The 19585-nt window shown below is 46.8% G+C and overlaps 1 protein-coding gene across 2 annotated transcripts in view; it reads left to right on the plus strand.

Moving 5' to 3' along the window:
* The window catches only part of APBB2 (amyloid beta precursor protein binding family B member 2), a gene marked incomplete at both ends in the record, with an annotated part of 202904 nt that overhangs the window by 181738 nt on the left and 1581 nt on the right, over positions 1-19585 (plus strand). For both annotated transcript variants that reach the window (XM_084233650.1, XM_084233651.1), the window contains 5 exons: positions 11392-11506; positions 11976-12063; positions 13068-13151; positions 14751-14866; positions 15567-15746. In XM_084233650.1, the coding sequence (XP_084089776.1) occupies positions 11392-11506; positions 11976-12063; positions 13068-13151; positions 14751-14866; positions 15567-15746 (583 nt within the window). The remainder of the gene's footprint in view (positions 1-11391; positions 11507-11975; positions 12064-13067; positions 13152-14750; positions 14867-15566; positions 15747-19585) is intronic.

Here is a 19585-nt window from a genome sequence, read left to right on the forward strand (position 1 = left end):
ACAGATTATATTTTCAAGTTTCTAGGGTTAAGATTATTGGGTAGAGTTTAGCCATACTCTTGGCATAGACTTTTTTTAAAAAAGACTTATTTTATTTATTTATGCATACAAGAGCTGGGGTATAGGCCAGAGATATGCAGGGTGGGAGTGGGGGAATAAGAGGATTCACCAGAGACAGAGTGGAGAGCAGAACACGTGGATTAACCAAAATACACTGCTGAGGGGAGCAGCAGGAGAGACAGGAGAGGTCTGCTGGCCATGTGGGTTAACTCTCTGGCTGGGGATCAAACTCAGGCTGCAGTGGCTGCCAATAGCTTCGTAGTGCGGAGACTTAACACCTTGTGCCACCAGGGAGAACCAGCATAGACTTTTTATTAAGAATTTTAAAAACTAAAAGCCTCTGGCATCAACTGAAAACTAGTTAAAGAAATGCTACCACTTATTCTTTGTAGTAGGAGTAAACTCTTAAAACAACCTTCTCTGCTTAAAAAAAAAAAAATCTGGGCACTGGGAGAATCCTAGAGCAGCTGGGCTGAGATGGGAAACCAGAGACTCAGAGCAGCTAAGGGATATACTGAGGGTTACTTTAGATTGGGGCTGCAATCCAGATCTTTGGATCCTATGTCTTCAAAGACTGACCTTGCATGGGGCCCACGCAGCACAGAGGGACATGTGGCCTCATCCCGTGACAAGGGGTGTCCAGCAATCTGAGGTGCAGGCCACCAGTACTCCCCTAGGGTGGCCTTCTTTCTTTGGGAGATATTTGCTACCTGCCTGTCAGGGACTCTTCTGCACATTGAACTCTCATGATTACCCCAAGCCAGGTTTCCTTCTCCCCTTCTCACTGACAAGGAAGCAGGTTCCGAGGGGCACGCCACCTGCTATCAGTGTGGCCAGGAAAGAGAAGAGTTAAGTCACATGCCCCAGGGAACACAGCTACAGCAGGATTTGAAGAGCTCTGTCTATTCTCTCAGCCCACAGGGACTTGCTTGGGGATTTTCAGCTGCCTTCTCCCCATCCAGAAGTTCTCAGGTCAGGAAAACGGACTGGGGCTACACTATTCATCTTTAACCCAGGTTGTTAGCCACACCCTTCAGCCCTTTCTTGAACAGCTGTGCATAGCAATTTTCTGGGTCATTTGGGAGACACACCATTGGCTAGTTCTGCAAAGAAATGTGTGGCACCCATCGTAGGTGCATTCCAAGAAGGCAGGAATCAGAGCCTTGTAGGCCTAGTGAACCCTGACTTCACCAGATCCTGGCTGTGTGACCTTGGTCAAGTTCCTCAACCTCTCTGAACCTCTCATTTCTCCTCAGTGAGAACAGTAGTTGAGGTTGCTGTTAGGGTAGACAGCGCTCAATAAAGTAGTTGTTAGGAGTCTTACCGTGGTAGTGAGTTATTCTAGTGTTGTGCCTAAGGCATGCAATCACAGAGGTTCCCCTCAAACAATGAGTAGGTATTTGCACGTTTTAGTGCAGCAGTCATATGTGCTTATTGTATATTACTCAAATATGGTTTTTAAAAAAATCCTCCATGTCCCCATCTAGGTAAAGGTACCAGTTGGGATGTTTTCTTGTTCCACATTTGTTACTGTGCATAGATGAAAATGTGCAGGCTTCTTTGTTGTTTTTCCTATGAGACCTCATACTTGCAGTGTTTGCTTGTGTGTTGTCCCTCCTCCGCACCCCCACACACACACTTAATATCCCATGGGCATTGCTCTGTGTCAGGATGCACAGCTCTGCCTTTCTGCTTAATGCCTTTGTGCTTCTGTCTGGCCTGCTTGCTGTCTCCCACGTGGTTCCATCTCTGTAGGACCCCCAAGGCTGCTGTGTGACCCAGGCCCCAGGGTGCTTGAAAGAACAGGTTTCTGTGAAAGTTGCTTTCTTCTTTTCCTTTCCTCCTGGTTACCCGTGCCCCTGCCTCTTCAGGCCAGGTGCTTTGTGTGTAGTGCAGGCATATGACCCAGCTGGGGGCTGTGCGCTGCAGCCCTTCCAATTGCCTGTGACCTACCAGAAGGGAATGGCAAGCAGTGCAGGTCAGAGGTTAAGTGACATCATTAGGAGTCACTCTGGAGACTCAGGGAAGCTCAGGGGTTGGAACTCAAAGTGCTTGGGCCACAAACCCCAAATTGCTCACCTTGCCACTTCCACACCCCTATTCCCTGGCTCATCTCTGCCTCCACCCCCAGGAACTTTCATATGCTGGGTCCTCCCACTTCTCTGTCTCCACACCCTCCTCCTCTGCTGCCCTCTCTTGATGCATTTCAGTGACATTGCCTCTATTATAATGTTGTAACTCTATTAATAGAATGTCAGGAGTGTTAGTAAAACAGGTAAGGCTGCTTCTGTGTCATTGTTCCCATAGGTTTTTTATTGGGAGCAGGTGGAACTGGAAGATGAAGATAAGTACTCTGCCAGTGTTTACTGCAAACAGCTTCCCGTATTTGACTATGATATTTTAAGCTTGATTACCTCCCCCGGTTGAAATGTTGCCTCTAAACTCAGCTGGCATCTCTTGGCTTCATCGTAACATGGCTCAAAATACACACTTCTGTGCGAATAGAGTTCAGCTAAAATAAGCACGAAAAGGCTATTAATTGCAGCAAAGTTGGGAAATGAGATGGGATGTCAGCGCTCGGCATTGCTGCGAACGGGACTGTTTTCTTTACCGGATGCTGTGTGAATGCTAACATGTTGTTTCTGCTCTGTTCCCTCATGCCTTCCCGGATTCAGAGAGAGGTAACCAACCGATTTTCACTTCTCCCCTTCATGGTGTTCTAAGTGTCTGGCAAAGCTCACTTGCTTTTTCATGCCGTGTTGCCATCATCACAGCCATTGTTGTCTTTGAAAGGCAGAATTTTGTTTGATTTAAACCTTTGACATCATCATTCTGTGTGGGCTACATTTAAACCAGTATGGAATTGCACCGGAGTCCCTACTTCTCTGTCATGTTTGACTCTTTGGGGAAGATGATTGTCAGAGTAATTAAGTTTATGGAATACTCACTAGTGACTGAAGAGAAGGCTGATGAGCATGCTAGGGAGTAAATGTGATAGAAATAAGTAGGTTGTGCCAGGTGGTATAAGGGGCCTTGTGTGCTTCTCGAAGATTTAAATTGAGGATTTGATGACACGATGTTCTCCAGAGTTTTGTTGGCATCAGGTTTGGCTCTAGTCTAATAGCCAAAGACTGACTCAATATCAATCCCAGTTAGTCAAAATACATGGAATTCTTCCCACCTGGAGAAGAACACAATGATGGAAAGACTGTAATTCTGGAGTGAAAGATATTTCTCTCAGGTGGGTCTGTTTCCCAGGCTCTGGATGTCAGCCCGCCCATTTGGCTGGCACTTTCAACTCCTCTCTTCCTCGTTCTATTACTTAATAATACAGACTATCTTCTATTTATTTTTTATTTTTTAAAGATTTATTTATTTATGCATACAAGAGCTGGGGCACAGGCCAGAGATGTGGTGGTGGGGAGGAGGTGAGAGGATTCACTAGAGACAGAGTGGGGAACAGAACAGGCGGACTGACTGAAGTACACCTCTGAGGGGAGCAGCGGGTGAGTCAGGAGAGGTCTGCTGTGCCATGTGGGTTGCTCCCTGGCCGGCTGGGGGATCGAACTCGTACTGCGGAGGCTGCAGATTGCTTCACAGTGCGGTGCTTAACCCCCTGCGCCACCAGGGAGGCCCTACAAACTCTATCTTTGATGGAAAGAAACTCTTGAAATTTTTCTCCTTGAAAGAATGACTGATGACCAATTGACAAAGCGAAGAGACACAGGCAGTCCCCTCTTTGTGAGTGAGTTGCCCTCAGTGACTCCCCACTGGCGTGGCCAGCAGCCATTTTCTGCTTAGCAGAAGCTGCGCCATTGCTCTGTGCTGTGGAGGGAAAGAGAAATAGTGCAGACTGGGTGGGGCTTTCCCTTCGGTCTTCCAAAGGGTTTGATTAAGAGAATTTGCAGGCTTGAGTGACTTTCCAGTCACTTTTGAGGAGGCCCTGACCTCTCGAGGTGTGGTAGAAGTTTCTGGAGGAAGTGAGCTGGACATTTGGATGAGAGCTCCTTCGTCTAAAATAACGAGTCCTGTCTAAGCAGTGGAGAGGATATTTTCAGATGTTGGCTGGTTCCTACCCCCACATGTTTATCCTGAGGTGAGAAGCAGTTGCTCTGAATATTAGCATCAAGATTCTGTTCCAGAGAGAGCTACAAATTCCGGTCTGCCCAAGCCACCTTGATTATTTGTAAGCAGTAAAATTTCTAATATACTATTTAAACTGTATATTAGAAGAAGAAGCCCCCAGTGAAGGATTCTTGCAGAGTGTATGCGTTTGCCCAGCCGACGGGTTACAAAGATGCCCCCTTCGGCACTTAGCATCTTCTTCATCTTGCAAGAAAGAAGAGAACAAGTTGAGTTTACCAAGCTAGAACCTGAGCTTTGTGGAACTAGTGATGTCCACAGAATGGTGTTTCTCCCTCCTCCCTCCTCCAACCCCCGAAACAAGATTTTCAAAGTATAATCAGAAAATAAGCTTGGTTAGGCAAAGAAGAAGCAGTCTTGAAAATAGGAGTCCTGCTCTGGGCTGTGAGCAGGTGAAACGAAGGAGAGAAACCTCATTACCATAATGAACTAAAATGGGACGCTTGGACCACAAATCTTTGCTGCACTTTTGTCCTTATTTGCAGGTGGGACCTGCCTCCTGCTGTAATAACCACTCTGGTAGCTTAAACCCTCTAAGGGAAGATAAGCTGGGAGGGAAGGACCATTTCATTGAGTCTTAATATAGCTCGTATGGGTGCCAATATTTATTAAGACATCCCTATGGAGACAGTATTTGAGTGGGCTTTTTCTTTGACTTCTTGTTCCTTATTTATCATAACCACCATTAATGGAACACCTGTCCTGTGCCAGTCTCCCCTAATTCCTGGCATCAGATAAAACATGTATTTGACCTGAGTAAATACCGAGTTTGTGGAAGTCGTTATCATATTGTGAAGACTGGGCAAGAGATGCTAGCAGGAGATCTGGGGAGAGCCTGAATGGAAGTGAGTTTAATAGGAAAGGGAGGCTGTTGTGGGGGAGGAATTGCTGCCTGGACTATCACATAACTGACATGGTCAGCTGGTTCCAGACAGCTCCAGAAAGCACAGCTAAAGCCAACAAACAAAAGTGACAGGAAGGCAAGTTTCAGTTCATCATTTATATAAAACTGTATTTTGCTTCACTGGATTCTTCCAGCAACAGAACGGGCTGATTCATTATGTAAATGGAATTTCATATCACTGAAAATTCTAGGTGGCAACTGTCCAGGCACTGTTGATGGGACTTTGAAAGGTCACCGAGATAACCTTTAAGAGGTCTGCATGTGCTCCTTAACTCCTGAGGAAGGATAAACACATAAGTGAATTCCATTTACATTAGAGTGTTGCAGGGGAGATTATTAGGAAAGGGTTATGTGGTTCTGTTTTGCTATTTTTCAATAGAACCCACTCAGATAAAGAATTGTTTATTCATTCCACAAAGATGGATCAAGACCTTACCGGGTGAGCAGAATGTTGTTCAACTGAGAACAATAAAAGCAAGGTTTTGTCTTCTTTGCCATTAAGAAATTTAAGGCTGTCACGTAAGATGTGTGAGCACTGACATTCTTCCGAGGCCAGCCCCCTGGGGATGTGATTACAGGGAGAACAGCAAAAGGACAGGAACCAAAAGCGTTGCAAACACAAGGGCTCAGTAAACCGGGAAAGGTACTCCTGTTACAGTTCAAGGCCGAGGCAAAACAAGCTGCAGCTGTAAACCTTCCTCTTCCTGGTGTATAAAAGAAAAAGTGTCCCCTTCCCTGAGTGAGGAGAGGGAAGGGACCGGTGCTTCTTTTAGCAAAAGGTTCCTCATCCAGCATTATAAATGGAGTGAGCTGGAGCACAGAACAAAAATGGTTCTTGCTGCTGAGTGTCAGGACAATGTCTCAAGCAGGCAGACAGACATGCAGAAGACTTTGTTGGAAAAGATGGAATCCTGACTGGACCTGAGAATTCACTTGTGCCAGCTCTGTAGTTTTATAGACGAGCCCGCTGAGGCCCTGAACCATGCAGGCCAACAGGTGCCTGGGTAGAAGCCCATCTCTTTGCAGTGTGAGGGCCACTGGCGCCTGTGAGAAGAAAGAAGGGTGCAGGGTAGGAGGTGAGCCCCTGAGGGCTCCATGGGTGAAGGCTCCTAAAAGGCCCCTGAGAGAGCCCTGACTGACTCTGTGGTGCCCAGTGGCACCCTGTCCTGTCCTCTCTGTCCTCCCAAATTAACATGGGCTGATGGTGCCAGATTAGTCTGACAGGAATTCTCTGACTGTGGAGGTTTACCATAAAGCAATTTATTGTCCCCCATGGAATGCAGAAGTTCTAGAAAATATTAAATTGCTCATATGCATGAGCACAAGGTCTTCTAGGATCCTAACAATGAACAGGAAAACGTTTCTGCATGAGTGAGTTGCAATGTGTTGGTCATTGCTGAAGCTGTGTGGTGGGACATGGGAGTTCAATGACTGAAGATTCCAGAATGAGAAGCTTTTTAAAAAATGATAGATGTTCTCTGTTCTTTTAACACCTACATTCCTCAGTCTCCTGACCCAGAGCTCCCTCTTCCAAGGAAAGGGCCCAAGACACTAAGGTCACCACGACCTTCCTCCCTGTTGTAAATGTCCAGTCTGTCTGCTGCTGCTCTGAAGACTTCCACTCCCCACAAACATCCTTTCCCTGGTGTCTTTACAGCCAGTCTCTCCTGGGCTTTGCCCTCCCCAGAATCTTTCTCTACTTCCACAGGGCACTTGGCCTCTACTCAATCTTTGGATGCCTTTCTTCCTTGGGGGTTCAGGCCTTATTTTGTCTGTCTTATTCTCCACACGCTCCTCTGCTGCCCTGTCTTTAGCTGCCTCTCAGGTCTTTGCCTCCATCACAGACCACAGGCCTGAGCTCAGGGACTGAGTCCACCTGCTTAGTGCCCTCCCCTCCCACCCACATGCATCTTAAGCAACCACATCTAATGCCCAATATGGAGTCCATCTGCTTCCTTCACCAAACCTGCTCTCCCACCCCAATGTGAAGGGATCAGTTGTCCCAGCAGGGACCCCAGGGTTTCTGAATTCTCCCCCTCATCTAGCAGAACTACCAGTCCTAGTGCTGTCCATCCAGTACCTCTCCCGTCAGTCCTCTCTTTTCCTCTTCTCCTGAATGTAACTTAGCCTGGCTCTTCCTCCCTCACCTAGGCCATAGTGGCAGCCCTTAGTGGTCTCCTTCCTTTGATCCACTTTATTCCTCTAGAAGAAAATTTAAAAATGTGTCAGATGGAGTCACTGGCCTTCGATGACTCAGGGTAAGGGTGGACCTGACAGGACAAAGGTGCTCAGTGCACAGATTCTGGGTGACTGTCCCAGCCCCTGCAGACACAGCACCCGACCTCACCAGCTCCTATGACAGCACAGCACGACCAAAGTCCTCACAGTTTCCCAGAGCCTTCCTTGCCATGCCCATTTGAATATTCTTGAACTGTCTGCTGCCCCTTGCTCTGGTGAGGTCCCTCGTCTACCTCACGGAAACTCAGAGGTCATTGGAACTTTATACTGTGGGCTTCCTGAGCTCAGCCTTGCCTGTGTTTGCCTATCTGGTGCCTGGCACTTAAAAGTGGCTCAGACGGTATTTGTGGAAGTGAATTAAATCATTTTTTTATACCCGAATCTTTAATATCACAGCATACTTTAATGAGAACATAAAGCCCACTGGCAGCTGCATTCACTTCCCATTGCTGCTGTACTAAATCACTGCAAACTGGCATAAAGCAACACGAATTTATTCTCTTACAGTTTTGGAAGCCACAGCCATGGAGTTGGCAGGGCCGTGTTCCTTCTAAGACTCAGACAAGAAACGCATGCCTGACCTTTTCCAACTTTTAGAGCTGCCTGCCCGCCTGGGCTCCGGGTCCTGCTCCTGTTTTTTCACTTGTAAAAAATGCTGCCTCCTTCCCCTTGTCATTGCGTTGGGCCCACCCAGGTAATCCAGGCTGGCAGCTCATCTAGATCAATCCTGTCTTTTGTCCTCTAAGATAACATATTTGTAGATTCTGGGCATTCGGACTGTGAACTTTATCAGAAGTCGGTTTTTAAAATGCCCAGTCCAGAGATGTTTGGATTCTGTTCCGAATAATGATGAGGTTAGTTCAGCTATGTATTTCATCACATGCAAAGGAAGTTGTTCAACTTACCTTGCTGCAGGTCTGACCGAGGGGCCTTGCTCCCTCTCATAAAGCCCCACATTTGGGGCTCTCAGCTATTTGAAGGTGCTCTGGGAGAAGTTTCTTGGCAATAAAATAGGTGATACCAAAGTCACTTGACCTCCACAGTGGGGAGCAGAGAAAATCTGTTTGTTTGTTTTCTTTCTGGAAGCAGACTAGCAGATTAGCCCCTAGAGGATTTGTCATTAGATTCTCCCGCTGTGCTGGACCAAAACATTCCTACCTCTCTGCTTTATTAGCCTAGTGCCTGGCAGGAAACAGGAGAAGATATGGTTGTAAAACAACTGTCCAACACTGTCCAAAGTGAAACTGCCAAACAAACCTACGGTTGCTCAAGTTTCTCCTCTGTGGGTCCCAGGTGGCTGCCCTTAGACATTAATCAATCACCTTCCTCCAAGCCAGAAGAAAATAGAGATTAATAATAATGTTTAGAAAGAAATTACTCCTAGGCTGTTACATGTGAAAGGAGAAAGGGCCAGGGCTGAAGTGTAGGCCCCACCCCCTGCCCACTGCTTGGGGGCCAGTTCATTCTCCTGCTGAGACCCTGCAGTTGCCCCACCTGTTGGCTGCCAGCACGCACAGGGAAAGAATGGAGCTCGGAAGCTTACATCAGAGTATCACAGCCAGAGGGACCGTAGAAATCATGTTTTTTGACCCCTCATTCATTGAGGTTAGACACCGGTACAGTCATATAGCTCAGTGGAATCAGGAATGGGACTAGAATTTGGTGGCCTGAGTCCCAGTTCATTGCCCCTGGCTGTCCCGTACTCTCTCTGAGAGAACACAGACACAGTTGAGACCTGTGCAGTAACCACAAAGGACAGAGCTGGAGGAGTTTCAGCGCTGTAAGCAGTTAGGCCAGAGGGCGAGGCAGGCTGATGTGCCGGGGTTGTTCAGACTAGAAGGGTCGTGACCTGCAGACAGTGCAGGCGGGCGGTGGGCAGCAGAAGGAGACCCCACAAGTGCACTTGGACACCCACCTTTCTGGAGCAGAGGGCCAAGCTCTGATGTTGGAGGATTAGCACTGGAAGAGCAGGTGCAAAAAAATTTGGAACTCCTGAAATGCAGACCAGCACTTGTGAACTTCTCCATGAGTGTCCGTGGAGCTTTGAGAGACTGAGCCTCGGAACAATGGTGGCTGAGCTTGGAGTTATGGAGGAAAAGAGTATGTGTGGTTAGACATTGTACTTATTTATGGTTCATCAAAGAAAAAAGAATAGCCAGAGGGAAGGGGGCCAAAACAGGCCCCCCTAGAGCACCGCCCCCAAAGTGATGCTTTCATTTCTGTTTTAAGTAGCGTGTTGCCTTGATGGTGGTTGAGACATAGATTGAAAGGCCTGTGGAACCCAGTGTGGAGTGACACTGTGCCCACCTGTCACAGTCTGGGCCCAGCTCCTTGCTCAGACCCGCCCCTCGCCCACTATTGGGACGTTCATGCCTCTGGGGGCCAGCGTTGCTGACGGGAAGCAGGGCTGTGTTCTGCAGACCCTCTGCTTTGGGGAAGAAAAAGCTCTCAGTCAACAAGTATTTATTATACTGGTTATGGGCAGGCCTGAACTGTGTCTTGAGTATGGATTAGGCGCAGATTATCTCCATGGTATCTCCAGTAGTTGTGGAAAAGACATAAGCAGACACGTAGGGCACCCAGAGTTAAGGGCAGTGTCTGAGGAGTGGGGTGGGCAGCCCCAGCTCTGCCAAGTCCTAAAGCCTACAAGGGCGTGGGGAGAGTAGGAGCAGAGGCAGGTGCGGAGGACCTGCTTAGAATGCTGGGGTGGTGGTGGAGCTGGTGGTTGGGCAGGACGGGGGGGGGGGGGGGGGGCGGGTGGGGGGTTGAGGGGACAGGATATTTCAGGAGGTAAAATAGACCAGATGTGGGGGTTGGGTACAGAGGGTGAGGGGGAGTCTGGAATGCCTCCTGGTTCTAGCGTGGAGAACACCAGCTGAGACAGAACATGAGGAAGGAGGGGAAGCCTGGGAAGAGCAAATGTTGAGGTGAGGTGTGGACAGGCTGAGGAGAGTTGAGTAAAGATGGCCCTGCTGCGGAGCGGGCATTTAGGGAGCCACAGTGGGGCTGCCTGGGGCCTGGCAGGGCTGGGGTGGGAAGTGGGGGCCAGCCTCTCCCTGCTTCACCTTCCTGAGGGCCAGTTGCTTTCAGGGTAGACCTCTGTGCCTTCCTAAGGAAAACAGGACATCCCCATCTTGGGGAAAATATCTAACCTGTGCCATGACTACCAGTTATTAGGAGAAGTAATTAAATAGCTGTGTGTGGCTCGGGCTACAGTGTCCTTGCTTAGCAACATAGGCTAAGTACAAGATAGGTGCCTCTGGGCACTGATTTTTCATGAACACTTGATCTTAAAGCCACCATCCTCCAGTCATAGCAGGGCGAGATTTAGTTGCCTCCCTGGTCTTTCTGAAGCCAGGTAATGTTCCAGTCAGTATCCTTTTCATCAGTAGAACAGATGCTAAAATCCAGCACAGCTGCCTGCTCCCCGTGGTGGCGGAGCCAGCCATGTAGAGTGTGAGGCAGCTGCTGTCGCCTCAGCCCTGGAGGGTGAGAATCCTGTTTCACAGGCTCTGATGCCTTTGATAGACCGAGGGCTCTGCCATGTCTTTGTGTTCCCGCCCGCCCTGCGCTTGCCCATCGACTCTCTCAAGCAGCCGTGGGTCTGATCCGTTCTCTGCACACATGTTTGCACATCAGAGCCTTTTGTTTTGCTTCTGCTACATCACTATGTTTGTCATAATATCACTTGTGCAAATTCATGCTTTTCCCAAGCCTGTTTTCTGTTTTAGAATCAAAATATTTGTTACTACTTTTGACAGAAGTTTCCCCTAAAATTCTGTTTTCATGAAGTGTTGTTAGTAATTCCCAGAGTTCAGCAGACCAGGTTTAGGGAAGATTGTAGTTATTTTGCTCAGAAATAAATTCTTCTGCCCATAAAATTGTTGCTGTTTTAGGTAGCTGTTGAAATTTAATTTTTTTTTTAACCACGTCATACTCTGTTTACCACTGACATGCTGGCTGCTAACTCAGTTAACATTCATCACCAGAGTGTGTGCTGGCAAAGTTTCCTTTGACTAATGTACTGATAAATTTTGTTTGCACAGAGATTTTGCCTATGTAGCAAGAGACAAAGATACAAGAATTTTGAAATGTCATGTATTTCGATGTGACACACCAGCAAAAGCCATTGCCACAAGTCTCCACGAAATCTGTTCCAAGGTAAGGTGGCCCTTGGGGGTCCATTCTTCTCTCTTTGCTCACTGCATGAGCAGGAAGGGATGTGAAAGGGTGGCAGGGCGCTGCACCTCAAGTCCAGGGAGAAGCAACCATCATGTTAGAGGGTCCTCGAGTGTCAGGAACTGATCCAAAATCACTCATCTACAAAACAAGGAAGAGCCAGGGATATTTACTTGGGTCATTTGAGTACAGGTGTGAGCCTAAGGAAGAATAAATTCCCCCAAATTAGGAAACTGTAACACTGAGGAATAGTCTTTCACCTGTTAGCCCCAGGAAATTTAGTACAGTTTTCAAACTGTGTAGCTCCGAAGATACGAAGGCAGGAAGCCAGGGAATCGACTGAAGTCAATGTAACGGGGAAGTGAAATCAGCTCTGGCGCTTTTTTGGCTGAAATAACTGAAGACGAGGGGTCTGTAACCATGAACCAATGCTGTCTGTTCTTTTCTTCAGATTATGGCCGAGCGGAAGAATGCCAAAGCCCTGGCCTGCAGCTCCTTACAGGAAAGAACCAATGTGAATCTCGACGTGCCCTTGCAAGGTAGGTCAGCCCTGTGTTCCCTTCCCAGAGTCAAGATCCGAGGCTTCTCAGATGGTTGCCAGCGGTTTCAGGTCTCCTTAAAATCCACGCTCCACTCAGCAAACCCATGCTGAGCGTGCACTCTCGGTGCCTTGTGCATAGAGTTGATTCTGTGTCGGTAGGATTAAGGCACAAAGGGCCAGGATGAGTTTTGTTGTTGTTGGGTGAGATTAAGGAATATTCGTTTCAGTGATTTTATAACTTATATACAGCCTGGGGTAAGGGTCAACTACTTTAAAAATATATGGGTTGATATTTGGGGGGACTCCATTTATTATTTTTCCTGTCTCTCAGTATATCCCTTCTTTTCTTTTTTTTTTTTAATTTTTTTTTTTTTTTTAAGATTTTATTTATTTATTTATTTATATAAGCACTGGGTACAGTCAGAAGCGCGGGAGGGTGAGAGAATCCATCAGAGCCAGAGCTGGGAGCAGAGCAGGCAGAAGGACCGAAGTACACTGCTGAGGGGAGCAGCGGGCGGCAGGAGAGGTCTGCACACCATGCGGGACCCTCCTCCGGTGGCCGGGGAGCAGCCGGGGAATTGAACCGGCTCCACAGAGGCCGCGGGCAGCTTCGCAACCCAGCGCTCAACCGCTGCGCCACCGGGGAGGCCCAGTATGTCCCTTCTGATTAAATCTTCTCTGGGCATCAACCGCACCTAACAAATAGGACATCAAAAGCTGTGTTTTATTAGCACACAACAAAGAGATGGTAGCAGCTGTTCCATCTAGATTCCAGGTCCTGCTTTCAAATGCTTTCCGACCTAGGAATGAAAGTTGAATGAGATTTTTATTGACAGATCCCCAATGTCTGTTCCCATAGAACAATGGGCCACATTTATGTCTAGAAGCAGGATATTATGGCACAGGGAAGGTTCTAAGCATTGCAGGTGACACCGTGATGGCTGTTTTTTATGTCTGAGTGGGAACCACTGAGAAAAACGTGTTGCTTTTTGTTCCCTGTAGTAGATTTTCCAACACCAAAGACTGAGCTGGTCCAGAAGTTCCACGTGCAGTACTTGGGCATGTTACCCGTAGACAAACCAGTCGGTATGTGAAACACCTATATTGCTCTCCTTGCCCAGAGGGTGGGGTCTGCCCTTTGCTTTGTCTTGATCAGGGGCTTACACTGCCATGAGCCAGACCATAGAAAGAGTCCTGAACAAAGAGCAGCAGAGGACAGGCTAAGCTGCCTATGAGCTGACACATGATCCCCAGAATCTTGGGATCTAACAAGGCAGACACCACCCAGTCCAGAGAGGTCAATCCATAGCTGCAGAAGGCCTCTGCCATTCTCCATGGGGCTTCCATCGCTGGGGCCATGGTACCAGCTTGCATCCTTGTCCATTGGCAAACAGGGAGAAAGGGCTTAAGGAGCCATCACTCTCCTTTTAAGGGGTGACCACAACCTTCATGCATGACGGGGAAGAAAGCAAAATGGTGTGGCCACTTTGGAAAACAGTCCGGCAGGTCCCCAGAATTCTAAACATAGAATTACTGTATGACCCAGCAATTCAGCTTCTAGGCCTGCAGCCAAGTAAAATGAAAACATCTGTCCATGCTAAACCTGTACACAGATGTTCACTGCAGCATTATTCATGAGAGTCAAAAAGTGGTAACAACTCAAATATCTGTCAGCTGATGAATGGCTAGATAAAGTATACTTCCATACGTTGGCATTCTTTGAGTAGAGACCTAGGAGTGGGATTCCTGGATCATATGGTAGACCTATTTTTGTAGTTTGAGAAACTGCTGCACTGTTTTCCATAGTAGCAGACCCAGCCTACATTCCTACCAATGGTTTACAAGTGCTCTCTTTTCTCCACACCTCTACCAGCACTTGTTTCTGGTGCTTTTAATATGGGTCATTCTCACAGATGTGAGGTGGTATCTTATTGTTGCTGTGATTTGCATTTCCCTGATGACAACTGATGAGAAGCATTTTTTCATGTGCCTATTGGCCATATGCTATTTAGCTCTTCTGCCCATTTCTTGATTTTTTTTTTAAGTTGTATGATTTCTTTGTAGATCTTGGATATTAGCCCTTTGCATTATACACTCTAAATGATAAATTGTATGTGAATTATATCTCAATAAAGTCGCTATCCTACCACCCCAGTCTACCCCCCTCTAAAAAAAAATACAACTCTGGGGACACCCAGCAAAAAAACCCCATTTAATAGCACATAGTACTCACATACAGGCACCATCCAAACTTGGCCTCATTTAATGCACAATGTAAAATGAAGGAAGATCAGGGTATTCCAGCAAATGCTGGCTTCTGTTGGGACCCCTTTCCCTGGGTTCTTTGCTTTAAAAAAGGTAGCATTTGCTTGAGTACTGTTGATACACTCATGGCTAGGGAGAGACAGAGAGAGAGAACCGTGGTCTAGTCAAGCAGGGCATCACACACTACACTCTGGAAGTTCTCATGAGTCGTCTTTCTTGTGAAAAAGCTGCCATTTCTTTTTCTTTCTTTCTTTCTTTTTTTTTTTTTAAACAGTGAAATGCACAAGTGAGTGGTCTCGTCTTGTGGAGCTAAAAAATAGGTTTCGTCTTGTGGATATAGCTGATATTGCTGGGTGGTTGAGATCTATAAATGTGATAAATAGCTTTTGGACCTTTTTCACTGATGCCTTCCACCCACAGGAATGGATACCCTGAACGATGCCATAGAGAGTCTCATGACCTCATCCAACAAGGAGGATTGGCCATCGGTGAACATGAATGTGGCCGATGCTACTGTGACTGTCATCAGTGAAAAGGTATGAAGGACCATGGATCTCCAGGGGTGTCCTCTCTGGGTTACGGAGAGGTTGAGGATATAGTAATCATCCATGAAACTTAGACACAGGGCCCAGATTTGGCATTTGGAGAGTTCTGCCAGTAACTGACAGAGCTTACGTTTTTTAAAAAAGATTTTGCCTGTTGTGTCTGGATCTCTGTACACCTTTACTTTCCTCTGGACTCCAAAGCTTCTATTGTGGAGCTCCTGATTCATTCACCTCATGTACCTGAGAGACTGAAATCATTTGCCAGAGGGAACTGTATGCCACTTGCTTACAGTATCTCCCAGAGGGCTTGGTGGCCAGTGGGTTCACCTGGGCAAATGGATTTTAAGCCACTGGATGCTGAGTGTAGGCAAGATGGAAGGAGAATGCATGATGATGTTTCTACCCACTGTGAACTCACAGGCTTGAAGCAGAGTAATGGAGGACAGAACACAGCTCAGTGTGTGGTCAATATAGTTCAGAGCATGATTCAGCGCCAAAATGAAAAGCTCACACTAACTATGGGCTCTCCAGACACTTTTAGAAACTTGCCTTAAGTCTCCTCTACATTCCGTCTGACTGTGTTTTAATACTACTTCCTCTTGTCACCACTCTAAGCCTGATTTAAGGTCTGAATGTGTCTGAGGTGCTGGCTTCCCAGAGAGTGTGGGCAACTGAACAACGTGTCTTGCAGAATGAAGAGGAAGTCCTTGTGGAGTGTCGTGTGCGATTCCTGTCCTTCATGGGCGTGGGGAAGGACGTCCATACCTTTGCCTTCATCATGGACACTGGGAACCAGCGCTTTGAGTGCCATGTTTTCTGGTGTGAGCCCAACGCTGCTAACGTGTCAGAAGCGGTCCAGGCTGCCTGCATGGTGAGTGATCCCATCCCACGCCTGTGCCCCTGCTTTTGTTTTGTTTTATTTTATTTTTTTAAAGATTTATTTATTTATTTATGCATACAGGAGCTGGGGTGTAGGCCAGCGGTGCGAGGGGTGAGCAGGTTCACCAGAGACAGAGTGGGGAGCAGAACAACCGGAGTGACTGAAATACACTGCTAAGGGGAGCAGTGGGCAAGACAGGAGAGGTCTGCTGCACCATGTGGGCAGCTCCCTACCCGGGGATCGAACTCATGCTGCAGTGGCTACCAATAGCTTCATAGTGCTGACGCTTAACCCCTTGCACCACAACGCAGGCCCCCTGCTTTTATTTTAAATGCTGTAAATTAGAGATGTGTTACTAATTTAAAAGACAAACTTCAAATCTCTACAGGAATGCTTCAGTGGAAGGCACTCATTCCTGTGCATGAAGTCAGCACCAGCCATTCACCATCTCAGAGGCCAGGACCCCTGAGAGAAGCAAGAGCCCAGTTCTGTAGAGATTGGTAGGGTTGAAAGGTCAATCTTAAAAACTACAAATTGGAGGATTCTCAAATCCTGATCACTAACTAATTTTAGTATGTGATCAAAAAATGTTAGTCATGCATGAGTTGGTGCTGTTTAGAACCAACTCAGTTGTTTTTTAAAATGCAGTACATTGAGTGATTTTTATTTCAGATAGTTGGCTTGAAGTACATTTTTCTTACATAATTCATTTATATCTTTTAACTCATAACAACCCTGTTAGGTAAGTGTTGTGTTTTATTTGTGAGCAAACAAGGAAAGACTGGTCCCCGCCAGGGCAGTGTCGGTGTCAGAGCCTGCGTGAAGCCCACAGATGTCTGGTCACAAAGCTAGTGTTCTTTGTGCCACAGTGTATGATTTCAAACACAAAGACCTTGTTATCCATTCTTTAAATATCCTTGAGCACCTGCTATGCCAGGAACTGAGCAAGTTCTGATAAAAATGAGGGGAATGTGTGAATGTAGACTTCACATGTGGGGTGCATGGAATATTTAGCAACAGCAGGGAGGGTTGCTGGAGCCAACTGGCAGGAAGGGAGGTCTGTGTCATGAAAGGTGACATCAGAGTATCTTGTCTCAGCAAAGACCGTTAAACAGGAGAGTGGGCTGATTGTATTAGGTTTTTATTTTTATTTATTTTTTTAAGAATTATTTATTTATACAAGCACTGGGTACAGTCAGAAGCGCGGGAAGGTGAGAGAATTCACCAGAGCCAGAACGGGGAGCAGAACAGGCAGACTGACAAAGTACACTACTGAGGGGAGCAGCGGGCAAGACAGGAGAGGTCTGCGTGCCATGTGGGACAGTCACCCGGCAGCCAGGGATCAAACCGGCGCTGCAGAGGCTGCAGGCAGCTTTGCAGCCCGGTGCTCAACCGCTGAGCCATCATGGAGGCCATGTATTAGGTTTTTAAAGTATGCTCCAGTTTAAAGTGGAGGATAAGTTGGAAGCATAAGACTAAAGTGGGGAGATCATCCAATTTGCTGGTTCTGGTGAGAGTTGAAAAGAATCTAAACCAGAGTCACAGAGCTGAGGGATGCTAAACAGCAGCACCTGTCTTGGGGATAAGGGCTGCTGGATTTGAAGCACCTGTGTGTCATTTAATTCACTGCACCATTTATGGGCTGGACTCTGGGAAGTTGGAGTAGGGCTGAGATATGTTCCTTGCATTATGAAGCTTAGGATTGGAGGGGGGGCGGGGAGATACATGAACCAAAATTCTATTATGGTGTAAAAAGTGCTATAAATAAATAAGACAGCTCTGGATTGAGAAGTGACTGAAAAGAAAAAGAAGGCACAGAAAGTAAATTGAAAAATCTCACAGTGAAGGGGAGTCTAAAGTACAACCTTGAGAGGCTTGTTCATTTATTTTAGGATGTGAAGGAGGAAGGGCTCACACATCTTTTAGGCTGAGGAAAATGAGCCTAACTGGGGTCATACATGTATTTTGTTGGGCCAAGGTCATGGTGGTCTGCCGCAGACCAGCACAGCAGTAGACGATGAGGCCACCTCAGGGTTGAGAGAAGCGTGCAGGGTGGTCAGGGAGTCGGCGAAAGAAATGACAAACAGACACACTTCAAGAGTGAAAATCTGAGTGTAATTTTCTTTAAGTTTGTGACTAGTATATATATGTTTTCTAAAAGCACAGGAATGAATATCAAAGAAATTAGCTTGCTCGCTGGCTCAGTCTATCACTATCAGGGAGGTGATCTACATAACAAGCAATGACCATTATAGAAGAAAGGAGGAAGTTTAGAAAGACAGATAAGGGATTAAAGTTTGTAGTTCTAGAAAGACAGGATAAGATTTTTAGCATTCTTGTAGTGGTTCTTGGTGGTCGTTAGTTATCTTTTGATAAGCTTCTGCCTTTTCAGGGAACTTCTGCTGCACTTTCTCTGCTTCAGGCTGTTCTCCCCCTGCGCGCTGGTTGCCCAGCCGGATCTAGGGACCGTGGCGAAAGCCATTCCTAAAGATCACTGCGGGGGGAGGTGCAGCAGGTAGGGTTTTGCTGTTCTCCCCCTGCGCGCTGGTTGCCCAGCCGGACCTAGGGACAGTTAGCCCTAAAGGTCACTGCAGGGGGAGGTGCAGCAGTGGTCTTGGTGGGGCAAAGTCTAGATTAAGAGCCAGGGCTGGACTTAACCTCACACCAGGGGTAGAGATAAGCCAGAAGACACTTAAGAATCCAAGAATGGGTGTGATTTGGGGAACTGAGGGGAAGCTCTGGTTTATTTTGTTGTTTTTTCATCCAGTGCATTGCTAGATTTAAACAGCGAGAAAAGGATAAGGATAGAATGTGGCAAAGATGGGGAATGAGAAAGAGAGCCATTAACTTTTAGCTTAAAAGATGCCTTCAAAATGGAGCAGGAAGGGAGGCGGGAGGGAAGACCCGGGTATTTCATTCTTAGCATAATTCTTTGAAGTACAATTTCCTCTCAAGTGTTGTGGACTCAGGATTCCAACTGAAATATGCATGTATATAAAGGTGCAGGGGAGAGGGGGAGGGGGTTCAGGGAAGAAGTGTGGTGACAGAGGACTCAGAATGAACCCACCAGACCCGACATAGGAAATTGAGATGGGATAGAGGGACCATGTGGGAAAAACAAGGGGAGGGGGGTCAAAAATGGGAGAGTTAGGGCCTCCCCTGGTGGCTCAGGCGGTTGAGCACCGCGCTGTGAAGCTGTCCCGCACCGGTTCGATCCCAGCCCGCCTGCAAGGGTCCCACATGGCGCGGCAGACCTTGTCGCACCTGCTGCTCCCCTCAGCAGTGTATATCGTCAGTCTGCCTGTTCTGCTCCCCACTCTGTCTCTGGTGAATCCTTTCACCCTCCCACAAATCTGGCCTGTACCCTGGTTCTTGTATAAATAAAATAAATCTTTAAAAAAAAAAAAGAGTTAAATCGGAGAAAATGGAAGATGACTATTTAGGTACTTCATAAAATTGAATAGGATCATAACAGATGGTTTTAGTCACATAATGAATGGCATTCAGTCTTAATTATACATTTTAAACACTGATGACAATTAAATAATTAGTTTTATCACGGGTTACAGTTTATTTTCTAATTTCCACACTCATTTTCTCTCTTACAAACAATTTTTCCTCATTTGCTTACTATTTTAAGTGTATTAGGGCAACCAGCTGCAGTGGCTCCCGTCCAGGACAAGGCACTCAGAAGATCAGACCTTCTTTACACCCTGAATCCAGTGTTTCTAAGGCAGAGGCTTTCCTCTTGATTCAAACCTGCATGATTCTCCATCTAAAACATCTATATGTGAATTATACTATCTAAGATATACATGGTGTTAAACACA

Source organism: Talpa europaea, assembly GCF_964194135.1.
Source record: "Talpa europaea genome assembly, chromosome: 5".
NCBI classification, from domain to species: Eukaryota; Metazoa; Chordata; class Mammalia; order Eulipotyphla; family Talpidae; genus Talpa; species Talpa europaea.